This window comes from Hypanus sabinus, chromosome 23 (genome assembly GCF_030144855.1).
Source record: "Hypanus sabinus isolate sHypSab1 chromosome 23, sHypSab1.hap1, whole genome shotgun sequence".
Lineage (NCBI taxonomy): Eukaryota > Metazoa > Chordata > Chondrichthyes > Myliobatiformes > Dasyatidae > Hypanus > Hypanus sabinus.
In genome coordinates this window covers 64,749,323-64,771,217 of record NC_082728.1, presented here as the reverse complement: position 1 = coordinate 64,771,217, position 21,895 = coordinate 64,749,323, and the positions used below count along the sequence as shown (strand labels likewise).

At 45.3% G+C, this 21,895-nt stretch overlaps 1 protein-coding gene across 2 annotated transcripts in view; it reads right to left on the bottom strand.

The window, feature by feature from the left end:
- Positions 1-21,895, bottom strand: part of LOC132380265 (protein HID1) — a 257,992-nt gene that overhangs the window by 150,732 nt on the left and 85,365 nt on the right. For both annotated transcript variants that reach the window (XM_059949013.1, XM_059949014.1), the window contains exons 5-7: positions 17,312-17,418; positions 8,332-8,448; positions 6,190-6,412 (exon numbers count right to left, since the gene is read on the bottom strand). In XM_059949013.1, the coding sequence (XP_059804996.1) occupies positions 6,190-6,412; positions 8,332-8,448; positions 17,312-17,418 (447 nt within the window). The remainder of the gene's footprint in view (positions 1-6,189; positions 6,413-8,331; positions 8,449-17,311; positions 17,419-21,895) is intronic.

Sequence of the window (21,895 nt, the reverse complement as noted above, 5' to 3'; positions counted from 1 at the left end):
TGTTGAAGAAGCTCACAGAGACCTGAAAGGAGAAGGCTGGCAAGAGCTTTCTGAGTACATTGTCCGTGCATCCAGTGTTTCGAGATGCTTTTGAGGAAGTTCATGGCTGCATCAGGCCGGCTATCAAATTTAGACAAGGGACTGTGTGGTTCACCCAGTCGAAGCCAACGGTAGTATGGTCTGTGGAAGTAGCAAGAGTGATGGGGACACCCAAATTTCCCCAGAGTGCCTGAGGGCATGGCACACTTAGTGGATGCTCCAGAAGACCACGAGGGGGAGTCAGGATTTCCTGCTAGGGTACTGGTGAGGCCCGAATTGCAGAAGCCCTCGGTTGTACAGGGAAACAGGATGGCAGTGATTGTCAGGAACACTACAAAGAGGGAGGTCACCTTCTAGCGGGGGATGCTCCCTGGCACATTTGTTCCCGGTGACGGTAATGTCTAGTGTCCCTGTGAGACACGCCAGGGAGAAACTATTGGAAAAAAGGGGGAAAGTTGACCGCTGAGTCATTCAACTTCAGGGACTCCCCGTTTCCTGAAGGTTGGAAGAGGAGACTGGTAGAGAAGAACATTGAAGCTGGAAGGTGGCTTTTCCACTAACGAGTTTGATGTGGGTTGTTCCAAGAGCACACGTCACACTGAGTGACTGAGGATACCCTGTTCAGAGAAAGGTTGCGGCGACGGGCCCTGCAGAGGTGGAGGACGTTCAGCAGCACTTGTGTAAGTTGAAGGAAGCTGGGATCATCACCAAGTCCTAAAGCCCCCTATGCATTCCCAATGGGAGCAGTCCACAAGAAGAATGGGAAGGTACGGACATGTGTGGACTATAGCACTCTTAAACAGGCAAACCATCCCTGACCAGTATACTGTCCTGAGGACTGAAGACACACTGGAGTGCCTGAGTGGTGCGAAGTGGTTCAGTGTGCTGGACTTGAGGAGTGGATATTATCAGATCCCCATGAAAGAGGCCGACAAAGGAAGAACGGCATTTATATGTCCCCTGGGATTTTTCCTGTTCGAAAGGAAGCCCAAGGGCACCTTGGGAGCTCCTGTAACCTTCCAGTGGGTCATGGAGAACACAGTGGGGGATACGAACTTGCTTGAGGTATTGGTATATCTGGTATTTGGATCCACCTTGGAGGAACATGAAGCAAGGCTTCTGAAGGTGCTGGGCCACCTGAAAGCTGAAGGGTTAAAACTTCCCCTGGATAAGTGCCAGTTCTGCCAAACATCTGTTGGCAACGAGGGGCACATAGTCTCGTGTGATGGAGTAGCTACAGACCCAGCTAAGATCAAGGCGGTTACCATTTGGCCAAGACCCCAGACTGTGAGCGCTCTGTGCTCATTCCTCGGGTTCTGTGATTACTATTGGAGGTTTGTGAAAGGCTACGTGAAGTGAGTCACCCTTTGAATCAGCTTCAGTGCGGTAACCCTCCTTGGGGACGAAAGTGAAGGGGAGAAAAGGACAGGAGGGTGGAGAGTATCGGAGCCCTTCGGACCGAGGTGAGGAGGCCTTTCAGTTGCTGAAGGAACTGCTGACCCAGGTGCCGGGCTGGCTTTTGCGGACCCCCAATTGCAGTATATACTGCACACGGATGCCAGCCGACAGGGTTTGCGGGGGCATCCTGTATCAGGATCAGGGCTCCGGGTTGAGGCCCATAGCGTTTTTCAGCTGGAGTCTGTCGCCCTCCGAGAAAATCTACCCCACGCACAAGTTGGAATTTCTGGCGTTGAAATGGGCTGTAGTGGATAAGCAGAGAGACCACCTCTACGGGGCAAGTTTGAGGTGAGGACGGACACCAATCCCCCAACTTATATTCTGACCTCGGCAAAACTGGATGCCACAGGCCATCGGTGGTTGGCAGCATTGCCTGCCTATGATTTCAGCCTGAAGTACTCACCGGGAAGCAGGAACATTGATGCTGCTGCTTTGTCCCGACAGGCACCTGAGCGTTCCTGCCCCAGGGGTGAAGGCCATGTGTCAGTCTGCTATCACTGTGAAGGCAGAGGAAAAGGACGGGCAGGAGTGAGCGGCGGATCAACTGGGGGCTTCTGATGACGCCATCCCCCAAGTTTATTGTAACCGGACTGCTCTGAAGACAAATCAGCTGCCGGAATCGAGTTCCAGGGAAGTGGCTGCTGCTCATCGAGATGATCCGGGCTTTGGTACCATTTGGGCGACGGTCGAAAAGGGAGACATGGCTCAGGCAGAGAGGATGAAACATCCATCAATACCTCCATTACTACGAGAATGGCCTCTGTTTGAGTTGAAGAACCAGATCTTATACCGGGTCACGTCACCCCCAGACCGACTCCGGAGTTGCCAGCTGGTTCTGCCTGAGAAGTATTGGAGGATTGCTTTGAAATCACTTCATGATGATTCTGGACATTTGGGGGTGGAAAAGACCTATGGAGTGCTCAGAGACCGGTTTTATGGGCCCCGGATGAAGAATAGTGCCGGTCATGTATTCGATGCATACAGTGGAAGACATTGCCTATGTGGGCAGCTCCCTTGTTCCACCTGCAGAATGCAGGGCTTCTGGACCTGGTGTGTATTGATTTCCTGTCAGTAGAATCCGATGCCAGCAACACAGCGACTATCTTAGTCATCACGGACCACTACACCAGATATGCTCAGGCTTTTCCTACCAAGGACCAGAGGGCGTCTGAGGTGGCAAAAGTGATATAGTAGAAGTATTTCATTTATTATGGCCTTCTCGGGTGAATACATAGTGATCAGGGACGGGATTTCGAGAGCAGACTCATCCATGAGTTACTGGGCATGCTTGGAGTTGAGAAGTTGAAGGCCACGCCCTATCACCTGCAGAGTGATCCCCAGTCAGAGGGGTTTAATCGGACCTTGCTAGACATGCTCGGGACCCTGGAGATGAGTAAAAAGAGCAGGTGGAGTCAACATATTGGGCATCTGGTTCACAGTTATAACTGTGCACAGAATGAAGCTACTGGGTATTCGGCATATTATCTGATGTTTGGGCATGAAGCAAGGTTGCCCATTGACCTTTGTTTTGGGACTGATGAGGGTGATTTACCACTTAAGACTTATCTGAAGTATGTATCTGACACGAGAAGAGAGCTGAAAAGGGCTTCTGAATTAGCTGGGATCGCGGCTGCCAAACAGAATCGAGGGAACAAGAGGAGGTCTGATCAGACGGTGAGGTTCTCCCAACTCCCGCCGGGAGACCGAGTCCTCATAGGGAATCTGGAGCTACCCGGACAGCACAAGCCGGCTGACCGCTGAGCAGCTACACCCCGTGTGGTGGAGAGTCAGGTGCCAAACCTACCAGTTTTCTGGGTGAAACCAGAGGATGGGAATGGGCCTGTCAAGATTCTCCATTGGAACCACCTGTTGCCCCTGGGACAAGAGGTGCAGGTAGACCCAGAGCATGACTTGAGCCTACACCTAGTAAGAGGACTCTGCAGAAACCCAGGGCAACTACCAGGCCCCTAACAGGTGAAGTTAGGCCAGCACCCACCCGAGCGGGATACTGATCCGGAGGATGAAGACCTGGATGTGTGATATATGCTGCCTTTTGCTAACTCCCCATTGATTGAGGAAGAGACTCCCTGCCCTTCTCCCATTGAAGACGACAAGTGAAGTGGGAGGGGGGGGGGGGGGTGCTATCTGTGGTCAGCCTGGGTTGCAGCGGGACTCTGTAGGGGAGGAAGCGGGGTTTGGCCACGGGACAGAGGGCTCCGATTTGCAGGTGGGCACAAGTGATAGATCGGGGAGGTCTTGCCAGGCAGACTGGAAGTAGATGAAGGGGTGCAGAGGTCTCAAGAAAATTAGGAGACCACCAGATAGACTTCCTACATAACAGCAGGGGAACAGAGTGTGACCCCTACTGTGTTGGGGAGCTATGTCAGTGCCTTTTACACCTGGATTCAGCTTAGTGTTTTGCAGGAAGGGTCGGCGAATTATCTCAACGTCATGAGGACATGACTAAATTTGGTGGGGGGGGGGGAAGAGTGTAACATGTTGTAAGGATTCACTGCTAATGTAGTGGTCTCTCTGTAATGTTTCACTGATAATGCAATGGTTTCTCTGTAGCAGCAATGTTTGGGTTATGACTAGAGATAACGGGGTTTTGGAATGCAGGGGCAATCCAATGAGAGAAATGTTGTACTTTCTTGTGAGGTTGTAAGGCAGATTTTCCCAGTCCTTTGCTGGGGAGAGATGAGGCGGGAAGACGCGAGTGGAGAGAGCTGGTAGACTGCCAGATGGAGTGGACTTGGAACGAGGGACCGAAAGTCAATGACAACCGGAGGAGGTCAATGGTGGACAACTGGCTTATCAGTGAGCTCCAACATTTGCACATTAGACTGCTTTATGAGAATGGGCCCTTTTTCTTTTTTTTTTGTTTTCTTTACTAACCATATAGTCAAATTGAGAATTATAAAGCTCAATTGTTTAATCGCATATTGTGTACTGTTTGTTATTTCAGGGTACTGATTTGTAACGGGACATATTGCACAGCATCCACCCAAACAAGATTTCTTGAAAGTTTGGCTTTGCCGGGGGGCTATCACCCCCTATACTAAGCTGCTGGCCAAAGCAAGAGTTACACTTGCACTTGCCCTAACTAGGTGCAACACCTCATGTTTATCTGGGTTAAACTCCATCTGCTGTTTCTCTGCCAATATCTACAACTGATCTATATCATGCTGTATTCTTTATCAGTCTTCTACACTATCCACAACTCCACCACTCTTGGTATCATCCAGAAGTTTACTAACCCATCCATCCATATTTTCATCCAGGCTATTTTATATATCACAAACAACAGAGGTCCCACACAGATCCCTGCGGAAGACCACTAATTATAGACCTCCAGCTCAAACAAGTCCCTTCAACCACTACTGTCTGTCTTCTATGCACAAGCCAGTTCTGAATCCAAACAGCCAAATTGGCATGCATCCTCCATGCATCTGAATTAGCCACCCCTGAGGGGCTTTGTCAAACACCTTACTAGAATCCATGTAGACAACATCCTCTGTCCTACCTTCATCAATTTCTCTCATCACCTTGTCAAAAAACTCAATCGAGTTGGTAATATATGACCTGCCCTGCACTAAGCCATGTTGGCTCTCTCTAATTAGGCCATAGGTTTCCAAATGCTCAAATATCCTAAAATTTTCTCCAGCAAATTCCCTACAAATAACGCTGAGATTCACTGGTTCATAGTTCACAAGATTTTCTCTTGTTCCCTTCTTCAATAGAGGTACAACATTATCCACTTGTTAGTCCTCCAGGAACTTGCCTGCGGCTAGAAAGAGAAAGAACATACTGGTCAAAGCCCAAGCAATATATCATGCCTCTTTCAATGACCTGGGGTAAATCCCATCAGGCCCTGGATAATCCACCATGATACTCATTAGGAGGACCAGCACTTCCTCCTCCTTGACCTCTAAGTGCCCTAACATATTTATACACTCAACAATGATCTCGTGGTCCTCCATATCCCTTTCCTTGGTAGATACTGAAGCAAAGTATTCATTAAGTACCTCACTCGCATTCTCCACACCCAAGCAAATGCTCCCCCCTTTATTCCTGAGTGGTTCCACCCCCATCCTAATTATCCTCTTGCTCTTGGTGTATGTATAGAACCAGATCAACCAAATAATTATCTTGTAAAAGCTGTAATATTATTTCCACTACAAGATGGACCTAACAGGCAGGTACATGGAGACATTGCCAGGTGCTCTCCAAATCATGTACTGGCCTGACATGGACATATATCGTTGACCCTTCACAGTTACCACATCTAAATTTTGGAACTCTCTCCCCTACAGCACCATGGAAGCACTGTCACCAGAAACCTTGCAATAGTTCAAGACTCACCTCCACCTGCTCAAGCATAATTAAAGACAGGTGATATATTCTGGCCTTGCCAGTGATGCTCAACTCTACAAACCTTCATAAGATCTTCATAAATTTGAATCTTCTTTTGCCTTTAACATAGGGAGGGGTTACAGGAAGTAGAAAATGCAGCAGAATGCAGTTTCACCAGTCCCTTTGGTGGTCAGCCCATACCCACCTGTATCCTGATCTTGGCCTCAGCACCATTTTACTGTCTCATCCTGACATGAACTTCTGATTCACAGAACAGACTGTGTTTGCTGGAAGCAGCAAAGCTGTCACTCACACTGAGTGAGTGTCACAAGAGCTCACCTCTGTGTCATCCATGGCTGTACTCGTGGTGGTCCCATCCACCGACGGATTCAGGCTGGTGGAGGCATCGTAATCCAGGGTCGCGATAAGAACCTGGGCGGCAACCTCCACCAAGGGCTCTCGGTAGTCGGAGAAGAGTAGGTGGTTATAAGGAATCCCATAGCCTACAGGGTCGTAGGCACATACAACATTCAGCAGCGATGTAAACAGTGGTAGAGCATGTCTGAAACAAAGCAACCAGCCACAGGTTAGACAGGCCAGCTAATGGAGCAGATCTTACATTTCTTAATTAAATCAAACACAACAGGGAGATAGAAGTCACAAAAGATATAAAGTCCAGGTCAGAATGGTTATTCAGTAACCACAGTGGGGCTGGCTGAATGATTGGTCAGAGACAACACAGTGGGGTTGGGTCGGTGGTCAGTCAGTGACCACACAGAGTGGCTGGGCCAGTGATCAGTCAGCAACTACACTCTGGGGCTGGCTGAGTAATCGGTCAGTGACCACACAGTGTGGCTGGGCCAGTGATCAGTCAGCAACTACACTCTGGGGCTGGCTGAGTAATCGGTCAGTGACCACACAGTGTGGCTGGGCCAGTGATCAGTCAGCAACTACACTCTGGGGCTGGCTGAGTAATCGGTCAGTGACCACACAGTGTGGCTGGGCCAGCGATCAGTCAGCAACCACACTCTGGGGCTGGCTGAGTAATCGGTCAGTGACCACACAGTGTGGCTGGGCCAGTGATCAGTCAGCAACCACACTCTGGGGCTGGCTGAGTAATCGGTCAGTGACCACACAGTGTGGCTGGGCCAGCGATCAGTCAGCAACTACACTCTGGGGCTGGCTGAGTAATCGGTCAGTGACCACACAGTGTGGCTGGGCAAGTGATCAGTCAGCAACTACACTCTGGGGCTGGCTGAGTAATCGGTCAGTGACCACACAGTGTGGCTGGGCCAGTGATCAGTCAGCAACTACACTCTGGGGCTGGCTGAGTAATCGGTCAGTGACCACACAGTGTGGCTGGGCCAGTGATCAGTCAGCAACTACACTCTGGGGCTGGCTGAGTAATCGGTCAGTGACCACACAGTGTGGCTGGGCCAGCGATCAGTCAGCAACCACACTCTGGGGCTGGCTGAGTAATCGGTCAGTGACCACACAGTGTGGCTGGGCCAGTGATCAGTCAGCAACCACACTCTGGGGCTGGCTGAGTAATCGGTCAGTGACCACACAGTGTGGCTGGGCCAGCGATCAGTCAGCAACTACACTCTGGGGCTGGCTGAGTAATCGGTCAGTGACCACACAGAGTGGCTGGGCCAGCGATCAGTCAGCAACTACACTCTGGGGCTGGCTGAGTAATCCGTCAGTGACCACACGGTGTGGCTGGGCCAGCGATCAGTCAGCAACCACACAACAGTGATGGATAGCTGGTAAGTGTGCCCACAGTAGTGATACGGAGGTTGAGCAGATGACACAGGGACCACAGAATGAAATGGGTCTTTGAAGCCAATCAGTAACTGATTAGTTCATGTGAAGTAATATCCAAAACATCATGAGGCAGCATTGTAGCATAGTGGTTAGCGCAACGCTTTGCTGTAACAGCGACACAGGTTCAATTCCTGTCACTGCCTGTAAGAAGTTTGTACATTCTTCCCATAACTGCATAGGTTTCCTCTGGGAGCTTCAGTTTTCTCCCACATTCCAAAGTCATACCAGTTGGTAATTTAATTAGTCAGTATAAACTCTCCATTAATTAGGCTAGAATCAAAACTGGGGAATTGCTGGTTGGCATGCCTCGAAGGGTCGGAATGGCCTATTCCGCACTGTATATCAATAAATGAATAAATAAACAAACGTCACGTAGGTAGACAGCAAACAGAGTCAATGTTTCAGGTTGACAGCCTTTCATAAGTTAAGGGCAGGAAAACGGACACACATCTTTGCTTTTCCTCATCATGCCTACTATAATTTAGACGACACATTTTTTTAACGTTTATTCTTTTTGACAAGTACGTTCACTGTCATGGAGCAGGATTAGAGAAGATTGGAAGGACCGATGGGAGCTGAGGAAGAGGTGTTACAAGAGATTCACAGTGGCCAGGAACATCATACTCATTCCCACTCTACTTGCTTGCTGGGGCTCACCGGTTCTCCGTTGAGCAGAAAAACTGAACCCAAGGATTGAGAATATTCCCTTCAGATGTAGGCGGAAGGTACACAGCCTCAGAGAAACAAGTCAGCAGCAGTTTTAGCAGCTCTGTCCTGAGGGAACAAGAGAAGCTTGATTGAGGAAGGGAGCTGCAACCCTGCTTTAAACAACAGTAAATGCCCTTCAAACTGCCAGGCTAGGTTTGGCAATGACTGAACGCTCAGTCCAGCTGCACATATTGATCATAAACTTGTGTCACTGTAGTGCTGATGTCCCAACTACAAAAGGCAAACACAGTTTCTTCTCTCAAATGCAAGCTGCTTTAAACCCATCCCCTTGGAGTCCAATGGTGAGGAGCTCAGAAGCTTTTTTTCCCAAACCATGCAGCGAACTTCTGCTGCCACTTCCCCAATCCATGGAGTCAAAGGTTCAATCACCTGAGTGCTGAACTCATTTCTGCCTTACACTTACCTTGACCTCATTCCCACCCTGCTGCTTCCCTTCCTAGCTTCACACAAAGTGATTTTAGGTCATAAGATTATATGACGTGGAAGTAGAATTAGGCTATTTGCCTATTGAGTCCACTCCGTCATTCCATCATGGCTGATTTATTATCCCTCTTAACAGCATTTTCATGCCTTCTCCCTGAAACCTTTAACATCCTTATTAATAAAGAAACTATCAATCTCTACCTTAAAAATATCCAATGACAGGTGTCTGTGGCAATGAATTCCAAAGATTTACCACCCTCTGGCTAAAGAAATTCCTCCTTATTACTGTTCTAAAGATACGTCCTTGCATTCTGAGGCTTGGCCTTCTGGTCCAAGATCCCCCACTGTAGGAAACATCCTTTCCACATCCACTCTATCTGGGCCTTTCAATGTTCAATAGATTTCAGTGAAATGCCCCTTCATTCATTCTTCTAAACTCTAGCGAGTACAGGTTCAAAGGCATCAAATGTTCCTCATATGTTAACCCTTTCATACCCAGTAGCATTCTCACTAACCTCCTCTAGACCCCAAGTGGCAAAAACTGCTCACAAGACTCTAAGTGCAGTCTGACCAATACTTTATAAAGTTTCACCTTTACCTCCTTGCTTTTATATTCTAGTCCTCATGAAATAAATGCTAACATTGAATTTGCCTTCCTTACCAACAACTCAACCTGTAAATACCTTTAGGAAATCCTGCATAAGGTCACTCAAGTCCTTTTGCAGCTCTGAGTTTTGAATTTTTCCCTATTTAGAAAATAGTCTACACCTTTATTCCTCTACCAAAATTGCTAAACCTCTAGGGATGATCTTTGCATCATCAGAGAGGCAGGATTTATGAACATTTGGAGAGGCAAAATATGATTAGGAATAGTCAAAGTGGCTGTGTCAAAGGGAGGTCCTGTCTTATGAGCCCAATTGAATTTTTTGAGGATGTGACTAAACACATCGATAAAGGTAGACCAGTAGATGTAGTGTATATGGATTTCCGCAAGGCATTTGATAAGGCACCCCATGCAAGGCTTATTGAGAGTGGCATGGGATCCAATGGGACATTGCTTTGTGGATTCAGAACTGGTTTACCCACAGAAGGCAAAGAGTGGTTGTAGACAGGTCATATTCTGCACCAGTGGTGTGCCTCAGGGGTCTGTTCTGGGACCCCTACTCTTCGTGATTTTTATAAATGACTTGGATGAGGAAGTGGATGGATGGGTTAGTAAATTTGATGATGACACAAAGGTTGGGGGTATTGTGGATAGTGTGGAGGGCTGTCAGAGGTTACAGCAGGACATTGATAAGATGCAAAACTGGGCTGAAAAGTGGCAGATGAAGTTCAACCCAGATAAGGGTGAAGTGGTTCAGTTTGGTAGGTCAAATATGATAGCAGAGTATAGCATTAATGGTAAGACTCTCGGCAGTGTGGAGGATCAGAGGGACCTTGGGGTCTGAGTCCATTGGACACTCAAAGCTGCTGTGCAGGTTGACTCTGTGGTTAAGAAGGCATCTGGTGCATAGGCCATCAATTGTGGGATTGAGTTTAAGAGCCAATGTTGCAGAGATAATGTTTAAGAGATAATGTTGCAGCCGTATAGGACCCTGGTCAGACCCCACTTGGAGTACTGTGCTCAGTTCTGGTCGCCTCACTACAGGAAGGATGTGGAAGCCATAGAAAGGATGCACAGGAGATTTACAAGGATGTTGCCTGGATTGAGGAGCATGCCTTATGAGAATAGGTTGAGTGTATTCAGCCTTTTCTCCTTGGAGCAACGGAGGATGAGAGGTTACCTGGTAGAGGTGTATGATAAGAGGCATTGATTGTGTGGATAGTCAGAGGCTTTTTCCCAGGGCTAAGATGACTAACACTAGAGGGCACTTTTAAGGTCCTTGGAAATAGGTACAGAGGAGATGTAAGGGGTAAGGTGGTGGAGGAAGATACGACAGGGTCTTTTAAGAGACTCCTGGACAGGTACATGGAGCTTAGAAGAAGAGAGGACTATGGGTTACCCTAGGTAATTTCCAAGGTAAGGACATGTTTGGCACAGCTTTTTGGGTCGAAGGACCTGTATTGTGCTGTAGGTTTTCTATGTTTCTATTATTGTAAAATGTATGAACATACTCTTCCACATAGTATATTCCATCTGCCACTTCTTTTGCGACATACAAGGTGAAAAGAAGTGGTCCAAACATCAACCCCTGAAGAACATCATTAGGCACCGGTAGCCAACCAGAAAAGGCCCCCTTAATTCCCACTCTTTGCCTACTGCCAATCAGTCAATCTCTATGCATGCTGGTATCTTTCCTGTAATACCATGGGTTCCTATCTTGTGTCATGTACAGTAGCTTGTCAAAGGCTTCTGAAAGTCCAACTAAAGAATATCCACTGACTCTCCTTCGTCTTTTCCACTTGTTATTTCCTCAAAGAATTCCAATATATTTCTCAGGCAAGATTTTTGCTTAAGGAAACCATGATGACTTAGGCCTATTGCCTCCAAGTACAGGCAGTCCCCGGGTTAAGTACGAGTTTCGTTCCTGAGTCCATCTTTAAGTCGGAACAAGTACATCCGGTATTATTTAGCATCAGTTAGTCAAATGTCTGTCTTAGTATATAGCATATATTTTACCTTTCTATGCATATAAAACACTTAAGAAATGTATGTATTCCAATAATTAAACCACTGTGTTGCTTAGTTATAATTGTAGCCTTCATCGGGGCAGGAACTTTCACATGCTCCATTATTCTCACTTTATCCATTATCCTTTAAAATTGTTCCGATCGTTGACAGACAGACAGACATACTTTATTGATCCTGAGGGAAATTGGGTTTCATTACAGCCGCATCAAGAATAGTGAAGAAATATAGCGATATAAAACCATAAATAATTTAATAATAATAATGTTAATCATGCCAAGTGGAAATAAGTCCAGGACCAGCCTATTGGCTCAGGGTGCCTGACACTCCAAGGGAGGAGTTGTAAAATTTGATGGTCACAGGTAGGAATGACTTCCTATGACACTCAGTGTTACATCTTGGTGGAATGAGTTTCTGGCTGAATGTATTCCTGTGCCTAACCAGTACATTATGGAATGTTTGGGAGTCATTGTCCAAGATGGCATGCAACTTGGAACTATTTCCACTTTATTTTCAATCACAATCGCTTCCCGTCAATGGAACAGAAACACTGTGGTCTCGAGGTCCGCTGGGTCCTAAGGACTGCAGCACTGAATTCCCCAGGTCCTAAACTGCACCGCACTGAGACAGGTTAAATGGGACAAGAGGGGGCTGTGCTGGGTGTGGGTATTTGATCCTCCACAATATCCCACGTGAGAATTTAAACTGGTGGTGGCAGTATTTTTTTTAATGAGGTCGAGTTGCGAGCTCGACATCAACCCGGCACAGATGGTACGGGAGTCACTGGATCGACATCAACCCGGCACGGGAGTGATCTGTCACTAAATCAATCTCGGGAACCTCCGTTCTCTAGCCTGGTACTGATCTGACTGCGCCACCAGCCGACTGGGGGTGGTTTGGGGGGGGAGGGGCGGGGTCAGGGTGAATCTTACTAAGAAAAATTTAAGCCAAATACAAAGTTAAACACTCACAGTGTCAATGGCAATAACTTAAAATGGCGGACAGCGTCACGATCCGACTTAAGATGGCGGACGGTGTTCTCCTTCCTTGGTTTGTAAGTACGAGTTGTCCGTAAGTCGGATGTTTGTAACTCGGGGACTACCTGTTTCCCGAAGCTTCATCCTTAATAATGGACTCCAACATCTTCCCAATCAATGAATTCAGGCTAACTGGACTATAATATCCTCTCTTTTACCTCTTTCCCTTCTTAACAATTCCAGAATATAGTAATTTTTGAAAGATCACTACTAAGCACACATCCCTTGCTACTAAGGCACAAAGAAATTTAAACTGCACACAAAAGGTTGTCGCTTCCACCTCGTCAGCATGTTAAGTATATTTCATGATCATACAATCACATTTCTTTTTCCAGTTTCTGATGTGGACAGTGTCACGATGATTTGTCTGCAGATTTTAGAACTGGCATAATTTTTGAAGAAATTATTCAGTGTGCACATATTGTCATTGGGCAAAAAAATTGTAGAGCACAATATTTTAATGCGCATTGGTCATTACAAATCAGAGGGAACATTGCTACTATTGCCTTCAAAATCTCTTCAGCTGCCTGTTTCAAAAATCTGGGGTGTAGCCCATTTGCTCCAGGTGACTTATCGACCTTCAGACTTTTCTGCTTCCCAAGCACCTCAACTTCTTAATAGCAACTTTACTTACTTCTAATCCTAACACCCTAACACGCTCAAATTTCTGGCATACTGTTGTCGTCTTCCACAGTGAAGACTGATGCAAAATATTTAGAGAGTTTGTTGGGCATTTCTTCTCCACTGCCCCCCCCCCCCATGTCTACCTCTTCAGCATCCTTTTCTTGTGGTCCAATATCCACTCTTGCCTCTATTTTACTCTTTATATAATCAAGAAAAAACTACTGGTATCTCCTTTTATATCATTGGCTATGTTATCTTCATTTTTCTCTCCTTATTGCTTTTTAAGTTGTCTTCTGTTAGTTTTTAAAAATCTTCCAAATCCTCTAGCTTCCTGGGTTTTTTTTCTACATTATATACCCTGTCTTTTGCTTTTATGCTGTCTTAAATTCCCACGTCAGCCATGATTGCCTCATCCTCCCTTTGGAATGTATCTATCCTCCTGCTTCCAAATTGCTCCCAGAACTCCAGCCACTCCCATCATCCCTGTTGGTCTTGTTTATAATCAGATTTTGCTCAAAGCCCACCTCCTGTCCTTAAAGCCACAGTGTTTGAACCACACCAAACCAAACCACCCACAATCATCAGCAAATCCTCAGTCTTCTTTTGCTGGCAACATTGTGAATCATACAGTCATTATCTATAGTCCAAGCCCATCTTTCATGCGTGAACTATCCAATCAACTTTCAGCTCATGACTTAGACTTTTGTTGAATATCCACCAGGTTCACTAAAGACTTTTGTTCTGTTTCAATATGTAAATTCATCCTTTTACTAACGTGGGGTGCATTTAACTGCCCTGCACATTAACCTTACAAACATCCCAAACTACACACAGGAAGGTAGGTATGCAACACACACCCAGAAGCACTGATTATCGTTGGTTACGCCGAAGATTCACACTCTAGGAGATGTATGATAATGCATAATGCCGCACCAAACTTTTATTTATTGAAGTAACCACACCAATGCAAATAAAAACTGTATCAAAGTAGGAATTTAAGAATTAATAATGGTGATCTAAAACCACTGAGCTCCCACTAAACCCATCTAGTTTATTAATGTTCTTCAGACATGGACAACGGTAAACGTTCCCTGGGCTAGCTAACATCTTAACTCAGATCCAACCCAAAAATTGGCTCTTAACTGCCTCCTTGGTTTGGAGGGGCATTAGGGTTGCATAATAAATACAGGTATAATGACAGCTGTTCATATCTTGTTTAAAAAAATCATATCATATAACAAAGCAGAGATAATGAAGAGAACTACTGATTAGCTAGGGTGAGGTGTACCGAGAGGTTCCCACTCCTAACCACGAAAACAGTGTGGAACACCATAAACCATTAGCGCTAGAGCCAGCACCTTTAAGAATTGTCATTACCTCGGAGCAAGGCAGGCTAGAAATCTGGGCTTATTTGTGGCAATCAACTACTGAAGGGTCACTTGTGCTGTTCCAGCCACTGTTCCCTCTTCAAGCCGCAGCTATAGAGTCACATCACATCACAGGCTCTTCAGCACACCATGTCCATGCTGATCAAGTGCACATCCCTTTTACCAGCACTTGGTTTGGCATCCTAATGTCTCCAAAATTCAAGAATCCATCCATAAGACAAAGGAGCAGAAGTCAGCCATTTGGCCCATCGAGTCTGCTCTGCCATTTTATCATGAGCTGATCCATTCTCCCATTTAGTCCCACTCCCCCACGCTCGCACCATAACCTTTGATGCCCTGGCTACTCAGATAAATATCAATATCTTAAATACACCCAATGACTTGACCTCTACTGCCACCCGTGGCAACAAATTCCACAGATTCACCACCCTCTGGCTAAAAAAAATTCTTTGCATCTCCGTTCTGAATGGGCACCCTTCAATCCTTAAGTCATGCCCTCTCGTACTAGACTCCCCCACCATGGGAAACAGCTTTGCCACATCCACTCTGTCCATGCTTTTCAGCATTCGAAATGTTTCTATGAGGTCCCCTCCTCCTTCTTCTAAACTCCAAGGAGTACAGTCCAAGAGCGGACAAACATTCCTCATACGTTAACCCTTTCATTCCTGGAATCATTTCAGTGAATCTTCTCTGAACCCTCTCCAATGTCAGCACATCCTTTTCTTAAATAAGGAGTTACCCAAATGCACACAGTATTCCAAGTGAGGTCTTACCAGTGCCTTACAGAGCCTCAACATCACATCCCTGCTCCTATACTCTATCCCTCTAGAAATGAATGCCAACATTACATTCGCCTTCTTCACCACCGACTCAGCCTGGAGGTTAACCTTAAGGGTATCCTGCACAAGGACTCCCAAGTGCCGTTGCACCTCAGAACTTTGAATTCTCTCCCCATTTAAATAATAGCCTGCCAGTTTATTTCTTCTACCAAAGTGCATGACCATACACTTTCCAATATTGTATTTCATTTGCCACTTCTTTGCCCATTCTCCCAATCGATCCAAGTCTCTCTGCAGACTCTTTGTTTACACAGCCCTACTGGCTCTTCCACCTATCTTTGTATCATCAGCAAACTTAGCCACAAAGCCATCTATTCAATAATCCAAATCGTTGATATACAACATTAAAAGAACTGGCCCCAACACAGACCCCTATGGAACACTACTGGTAGCCAGCAGCCAACCAGAATGGGATCCCTTTACTCCCACTCTCTGCTTCCTGTCAATCAACCAATGCTTTATCCAAGCTTGTAACTTGCCCGTAATTCCACGGGCTCTTATCTTGTTTAGCAGCCTCTTGCGGCACCTTGTCAAAGGCCTTCTGAAAATCCAAATACACAACATCCACTACATCTCCCTTGTCTAGCCTACTTGTAATTTCCTCAAAAAGTGGCAATAGGTTTGTCAGGCAGGATTTTCCTTTAAGGAAACCATGCTGACTTCTGCCTATCTTGTCATATGCCTCCAGGTACTCTGTAACCTCATCCTTGACAATCGACTCCAACAACTTCCCAACCACCGATGTCAAGCTAACAGGTCTATAATTTCCTTTTTGCTTCCTTGCTCCCTTCTTAAATAGTGGAGTGACATTTGCAATCTTCCAGTCCTCCAGAACCAGGCCAGAATCTATCGACTTTTGAAAGATCATTGCAAATGCCTCTGCAATCTCCATTGCTACTTCCTTCAGAACACGAGGGTGCATTCCATCTGGTCTGGGAGATTTATCTACCCTTAGACTATTCAGCTTCCTAAGTATTTCCTCTGTCATAATTGTGACTGCGCACACATCTCTTCCCTGGCACCCTTGAATGTCCGGTATACTGCTGATGTCTTCCTCAGTGAAGACTGATGCAAAATACTCGTTCAGTTCCTCCACCATCTCCTCATCTCCCATTACAATTTCTCCAGCATCATTTTCTATCGGTCCTATATCTACTCTCACCTGCCTTTTACTCTTTATATACTTGAAAAAGCTTTTAGTATCCTGGTACATCTTAAATGTTGTTCTTTGCCTCCATCACCTTATAAAGTTTTCTTCCTGAGATTCACTCTGCACATTTTACTCCACATCTTAAATTAATGCCTTCTGATCTCAGGGACCTGTGCACAGGGAGAAGATGTGTACTGTATGCCCCTCATAATTTGGAATACTTTTACCAGACTCCCACACAGCCTTCTTCGCTCCACAGAAAACAAACCCAGTGTATCATTTCTCACCTTATTTCAGAACATTTAATCCCATGCAACATCCTAATGAACCTTTGTTTCTTCTCCAATGCAATCACACCCTTCCCAAAGTGTGGTGACCAGAACTTCACATATAATCCATATGTCATCTAATCCAGGTCAAGACTTTGCTATATCTGTGCCCTGGCTATGAAAGCAAGTATCCCCTTGCCTTCACAATCTGTTCTGCCACCTGCAAGGATGCTTGAGCATACACTAAAGCTCAATGAGGCCTACCATTATGGTGTACATCCTACCCTTATTTGAATCCCTTCTCATAATTATCAACTTTAAATTCCATCTGCAATTACTCTTCCAAATAACCAGCTGATCACCGGCTTCCAAACAAAAAACTACCATCCTCCAAACCCTCTGCCATCACCTGTTTTCTTGTACTGGATTTGAGTGCCTTCTCCATTCTCTAAAAGCTCTACCCTCTGCCAGATCTAGCAACAATCGCTGTAATGGAAAGAAGGGTTACAAATCCTGTGGCGTTGAATAGTGATGCAGCAATGTCCTCACCTGTTCAAATCATGGCCGTGGCTGTGAGGAGGTGAATGAGCAAAGCCCACACCTGCCTCCCAGATATACTCACAGCTGTCAATAGAGTGAAGATCTTCAGCAGTCTCCTGTAGGGTGGTAAATGCAATCAAAGAATCAGTAAGCAATTACATAACAATCACTGCTCATATCATTGGCATGCTCACATTTGCTACCACTTTCAGCCATCACTATTACCGTCCCCCAACCCACTTCACCAACTTCCCTACTTTCCAATTACATTCCATTTAAATCCAATACATACCCATTCCCATCTGTCCTGTACAATTCCTGCCTCCTGCCCATAAAGACTTTGCAAAGTGTCAAATAGAAGGCACTGCAAAGATATGGAAGGAAGTTATATATAGGCCTCCCAGCAGTAGCTGGGATGCGGAACATATTACAATACGAAATAGAAAAGGCGATTCAAAAGGGTGATAGTATGACAGTCATAAGAAATTTCAAGATGCAGGTCGATTGAAAAAATCAGATTGGTAATAGATCTCAAGAGAGTCAATTTGTTGAATACCAATGAGATGGCTTTTTAGAGAGTTTGTTGTTGAGCCTCCTAGGGGATCAGCTATACTGGATTAGGTGTTATGAAATGAACTGGAGGTGATTAAGGAGCTTAAGGTCAAAGAACTCTTAGGAACCAGTGATCACAATATGATTGAGTTCAACTTGAAATTTGATAGGAAGAAAATAAAGTCTGACATAGCAATAGTTCAGTGGAGTAAGGGAAATTACAGTGGTGTGAGAGAAGAGTTGGCCAAAGTAATTTGGAAGGAGATGCTGGCAGGCATGACAGCAGAGCAGCAATGGCAAGAGCTTCTGGAAAAATGAGGAAGGTGCAGGATAGATGTATTCCAAATACAAAGAAATAATCAAATGGTAAAATAGTACAACCGTGGCTGACAATGGAAGTCAAAGCTAATGTAAAAGCAAAAGAGAGGGCATACAACAAAGCAAAAATTTGCAGGAAGACAGCGGATTGGGAAGCTTTAAAAAAAAGCACAGAGAACAACTGAAATAATTACCACAAGGGAAAAGATGAAATATGAAAGCAAGCTGGCAAAGAATATCCAAATGGATAGTAAAAGTTTTGTCAGGTATATAAAAAATAGAGAGATGAGAGTGGTTATAGGACCACTAGAAAATGAGACCAGAGAAATATTAATGGGAGGCAAGGAGATAACAGATAAACAAAATAAGTACTTAGCACCAGTCTTCACTATGGAAGAGACTAAAGCAGTGTGCCAGATGTTGAAGGGTGTGAGGGAAGAGAAATGAGTGCAGCTACTATTACAAGGGAGAAGGTGTTCAAAAAGCTGAAAGACCTAAGGACACACAAGTCAACTGGACCAGATGATCTGCACCCTAAGATTCTGAAAGAGATAGTGGAAAAGATTATGGAGGCATTAGTAATAATCTTTGAAAAATTATTGAACTCTGGCACTGTGCCAGAGGATTAGAAAATTGCAAATGTCACTCCATTCTAAGCTGTAATCAATGAACAGCTCCAAGTCTGAGTAGAAAGCCAGTGAGATTGTAACCACTGTTGTGGTGGTAGGCAAACCGCAGCAGGTCCAGGACCTTCCTTAGCATGATGGAGTGAATGTTATATATTTGGTCTTTCAGAAAACCTTCGACAATGTGCCACATATGAGGCTGCTTACCAAATTAAGAGCCCATGGTATTACAGGAAAGCTACTGACATGGTTAGCACATTGGCTGATTGGTAGGAGGCAGCGAGCGGGAATAAAAGAGTCCTTTTCTGGTTGGCTGCCTGTGGCTCTTGGTGTTCTGTAAGGCTTGGTGTTGGGACCACTTCTTTTTATGCTGTATATCAATGATTTAGATGTTGAAATAGTTGGCTTTGTTGCCAAGTTTGCAGATGATAAGATTGGTGGAGGGGCAGGTAGTGTTGAGGAAACAGGTAGGCTGCAGAAGGACTTAGGCAGGTTAGGAGAATGGGCAAGAAAGTGGCAAGTAAAGTACAATTGTTGGAAAATGTATGGTTATGTACATTGGTAGTACAAATAAATGTGCAGACTATTTTCTAAATGGGGACAAAATCCAAAAATCTGAGATGCAAAGGGACTTGGAAGTCCTTGCGCAAAACACCCTCAAGGTTAACTTGTAGGTAGAGTCAGTGGTAAGAAAGACAACTGCAATGGTAGCATTTCAAGAGGTCTAGGATACAAGAGCAGGGATGAGGCTTTATAAGGCACTGATGAGGCCTCACCTTGAGTATTGTGAGCAGATTTGGGCCCCTTGTCTAAGAAAAGATGAACTGGCACTGGAGAGGGTTCAGAGGAGGTTCACAAGGATAATTCTAGAAATGAAAGGGCTAGCATAAGAGGAGTGTAGATAGCTCTGGGTCTGTACTCGTTGGAATTTGGAAGGATGGGGGGGCGTGGTGGGGAGAAATCTTACTGAAACCATTCGAATATTGAAAGACCGAGACAAAGCAAATGTGGAAAGGATGTTTTCCATGATGGGGGAGTCTAGGGCACAGCCTCAGGATAGACGGGTGTCCATTTAAAACAGAGATACGGAGAAAATTCTTTAGCCAGAAAGTGGTGAATTTATGGAATTTGTTATCACAGGCAGCTGTGGAGTCTAGGTCATTGAGTGCATTTAAGGCAGAGCCTGATAAATTCTTGATTGGACATGGCATCAAAAGTTATGGCAAGAAGGCTGGGGGCTGAGGATGAGAAAAAAGGATCAGCCATGATTGAATGGTGGAGCAGACTCGATGGACCAAATGGCCTAATTCTGCTCCTATGCTTTATCGTCTAAAGTCTCGTGGCTAGATGAGACTAAAGATTTCACAGATTCAAAGTACATTTATTATCAAAGAATGTATACATTATACAACCTTGAGATTTGTTTACTTACAAACTTGAAAGAATCCAATTAAAAAAAAAGACCAACACTCAATGTGCAGAGAAAGGGGGGAGAAGAAACAAATCATGCGAACAATATAAGTGAGCAACAACATTCTGAACCAAAGTGTCCTTAGATCCAAACCCCGGCTCAAGCCCAAGACCATCATATTAGTGCACACAGAGCATTCGGGGGCAGCGTTCACAGCCACGGAGCTTCTGCCACCCAGCTCAGCCACTCTCGATTTCTCCAAATCAGCTCAGCACCCAGAGCAATACAACCTCCCACCTGGGCCAGTTGTATGAGCAAGAGAACTCCTCTGCCTCAGCTTCTTCTCTCCCAATGGTTCACTCCATCTGCGTCAATTTACAAAGTACCAGCACGGTTCATCCCTTAAATTCACTTTGCCTTCACTCTTCATTATTTGCAGTAAGAGTTTACCACAATTTACTCCAAGAAAGGTGTTACTAGTAATATTTTTAATTGAATTTCTTGCCTTTTGAACTACTGCCATCAGTAGTGCCATCTTAAACCATAAGTTTTTGTAGTGTGGAACTTTTTGGCCTCAACACAAAGTGGTATGTGTGGCATAAATCTAATACTGCCCATCAACCAAGTGATACCATCCCTATTGTTAAGTATGGTGGAGGTAGTATCATGTTATGGGAATGGTCTTCAGCAGCATGGACTGATAGTCTGGTGAGGACCGATGAGATGAATGCTGTGAAATAGAGATTCTGGATAAAAACCGGCCAGCCTCTTCCATAAAGCCTAAGGTGGGGAGGAAATTAGTCTTTCAGCAGAACAATGACCCAAAGCACATTGCCAGAGCAACCATGGAGTGGCTTCAAATTAAGAAAATTTATATCCTTCTGTGGCCCATTCAGAATCCTGACCTTAACCCAACTGAACATCTCTGGCAAGTCTTCAAAATTGCTGTCCACTGGTGCTTCCCAACTAACCTGGTACAGCTTGAGAAATTTTGCAAGAAGGAATTAGCAAATCTTGCTCCGATGATTTTTGCAAAGCCAATAATACTTGTAGAAAAAGCCTACTGGCTGTAATAGCTGCAAGAGCTGGTTCACCTAATCACTGAGTAAAGCGAAAACTGTAAAGCATGAAAAACTAAAAATTCAACTGTCATCACAGTTTTAAAATTTTTAGTTTTTCGTGCATTACAATTTTCCCTGTTTCTAACCTCTACCGTAGGTCCTTGTAAGGGGAACAAGTGCTACACCTGCCCTTACACTTCCTCCCTCACCACCATTCAGGGCCCCAGACAGTCCCAGGTGAGGTGACACTTCACCTGTGAGTCGGCTGGTGTGGTATACTGCGTCCGCTGCTCCCGGTGTGGCCTTTTATATATTGGTGAGACCCGATGCAGAGTGGGAGACCATTTCACTGAACACCTACGCTCAGTCCGCCAGAAAAAGCAGGATCTCCCAGTGGCCACACATTTTAATTCCACGTCCCATTCCTATTCTGATATGTCTATCCATGGCCTCCTCTACTGTCAAGATGAATCCACACTCAGGTTGGAGGAACAACACCTTATATACTGGCTGGGGAGCCTCCAACCTTCTCTAACTTCTGTTAATGCCCCTCCTCCACTTCTTAACCCCATCCCTGACATATTTAGTTGTTTGGTTTTTTTCCTTTCTCTCTGCCCATCACCCT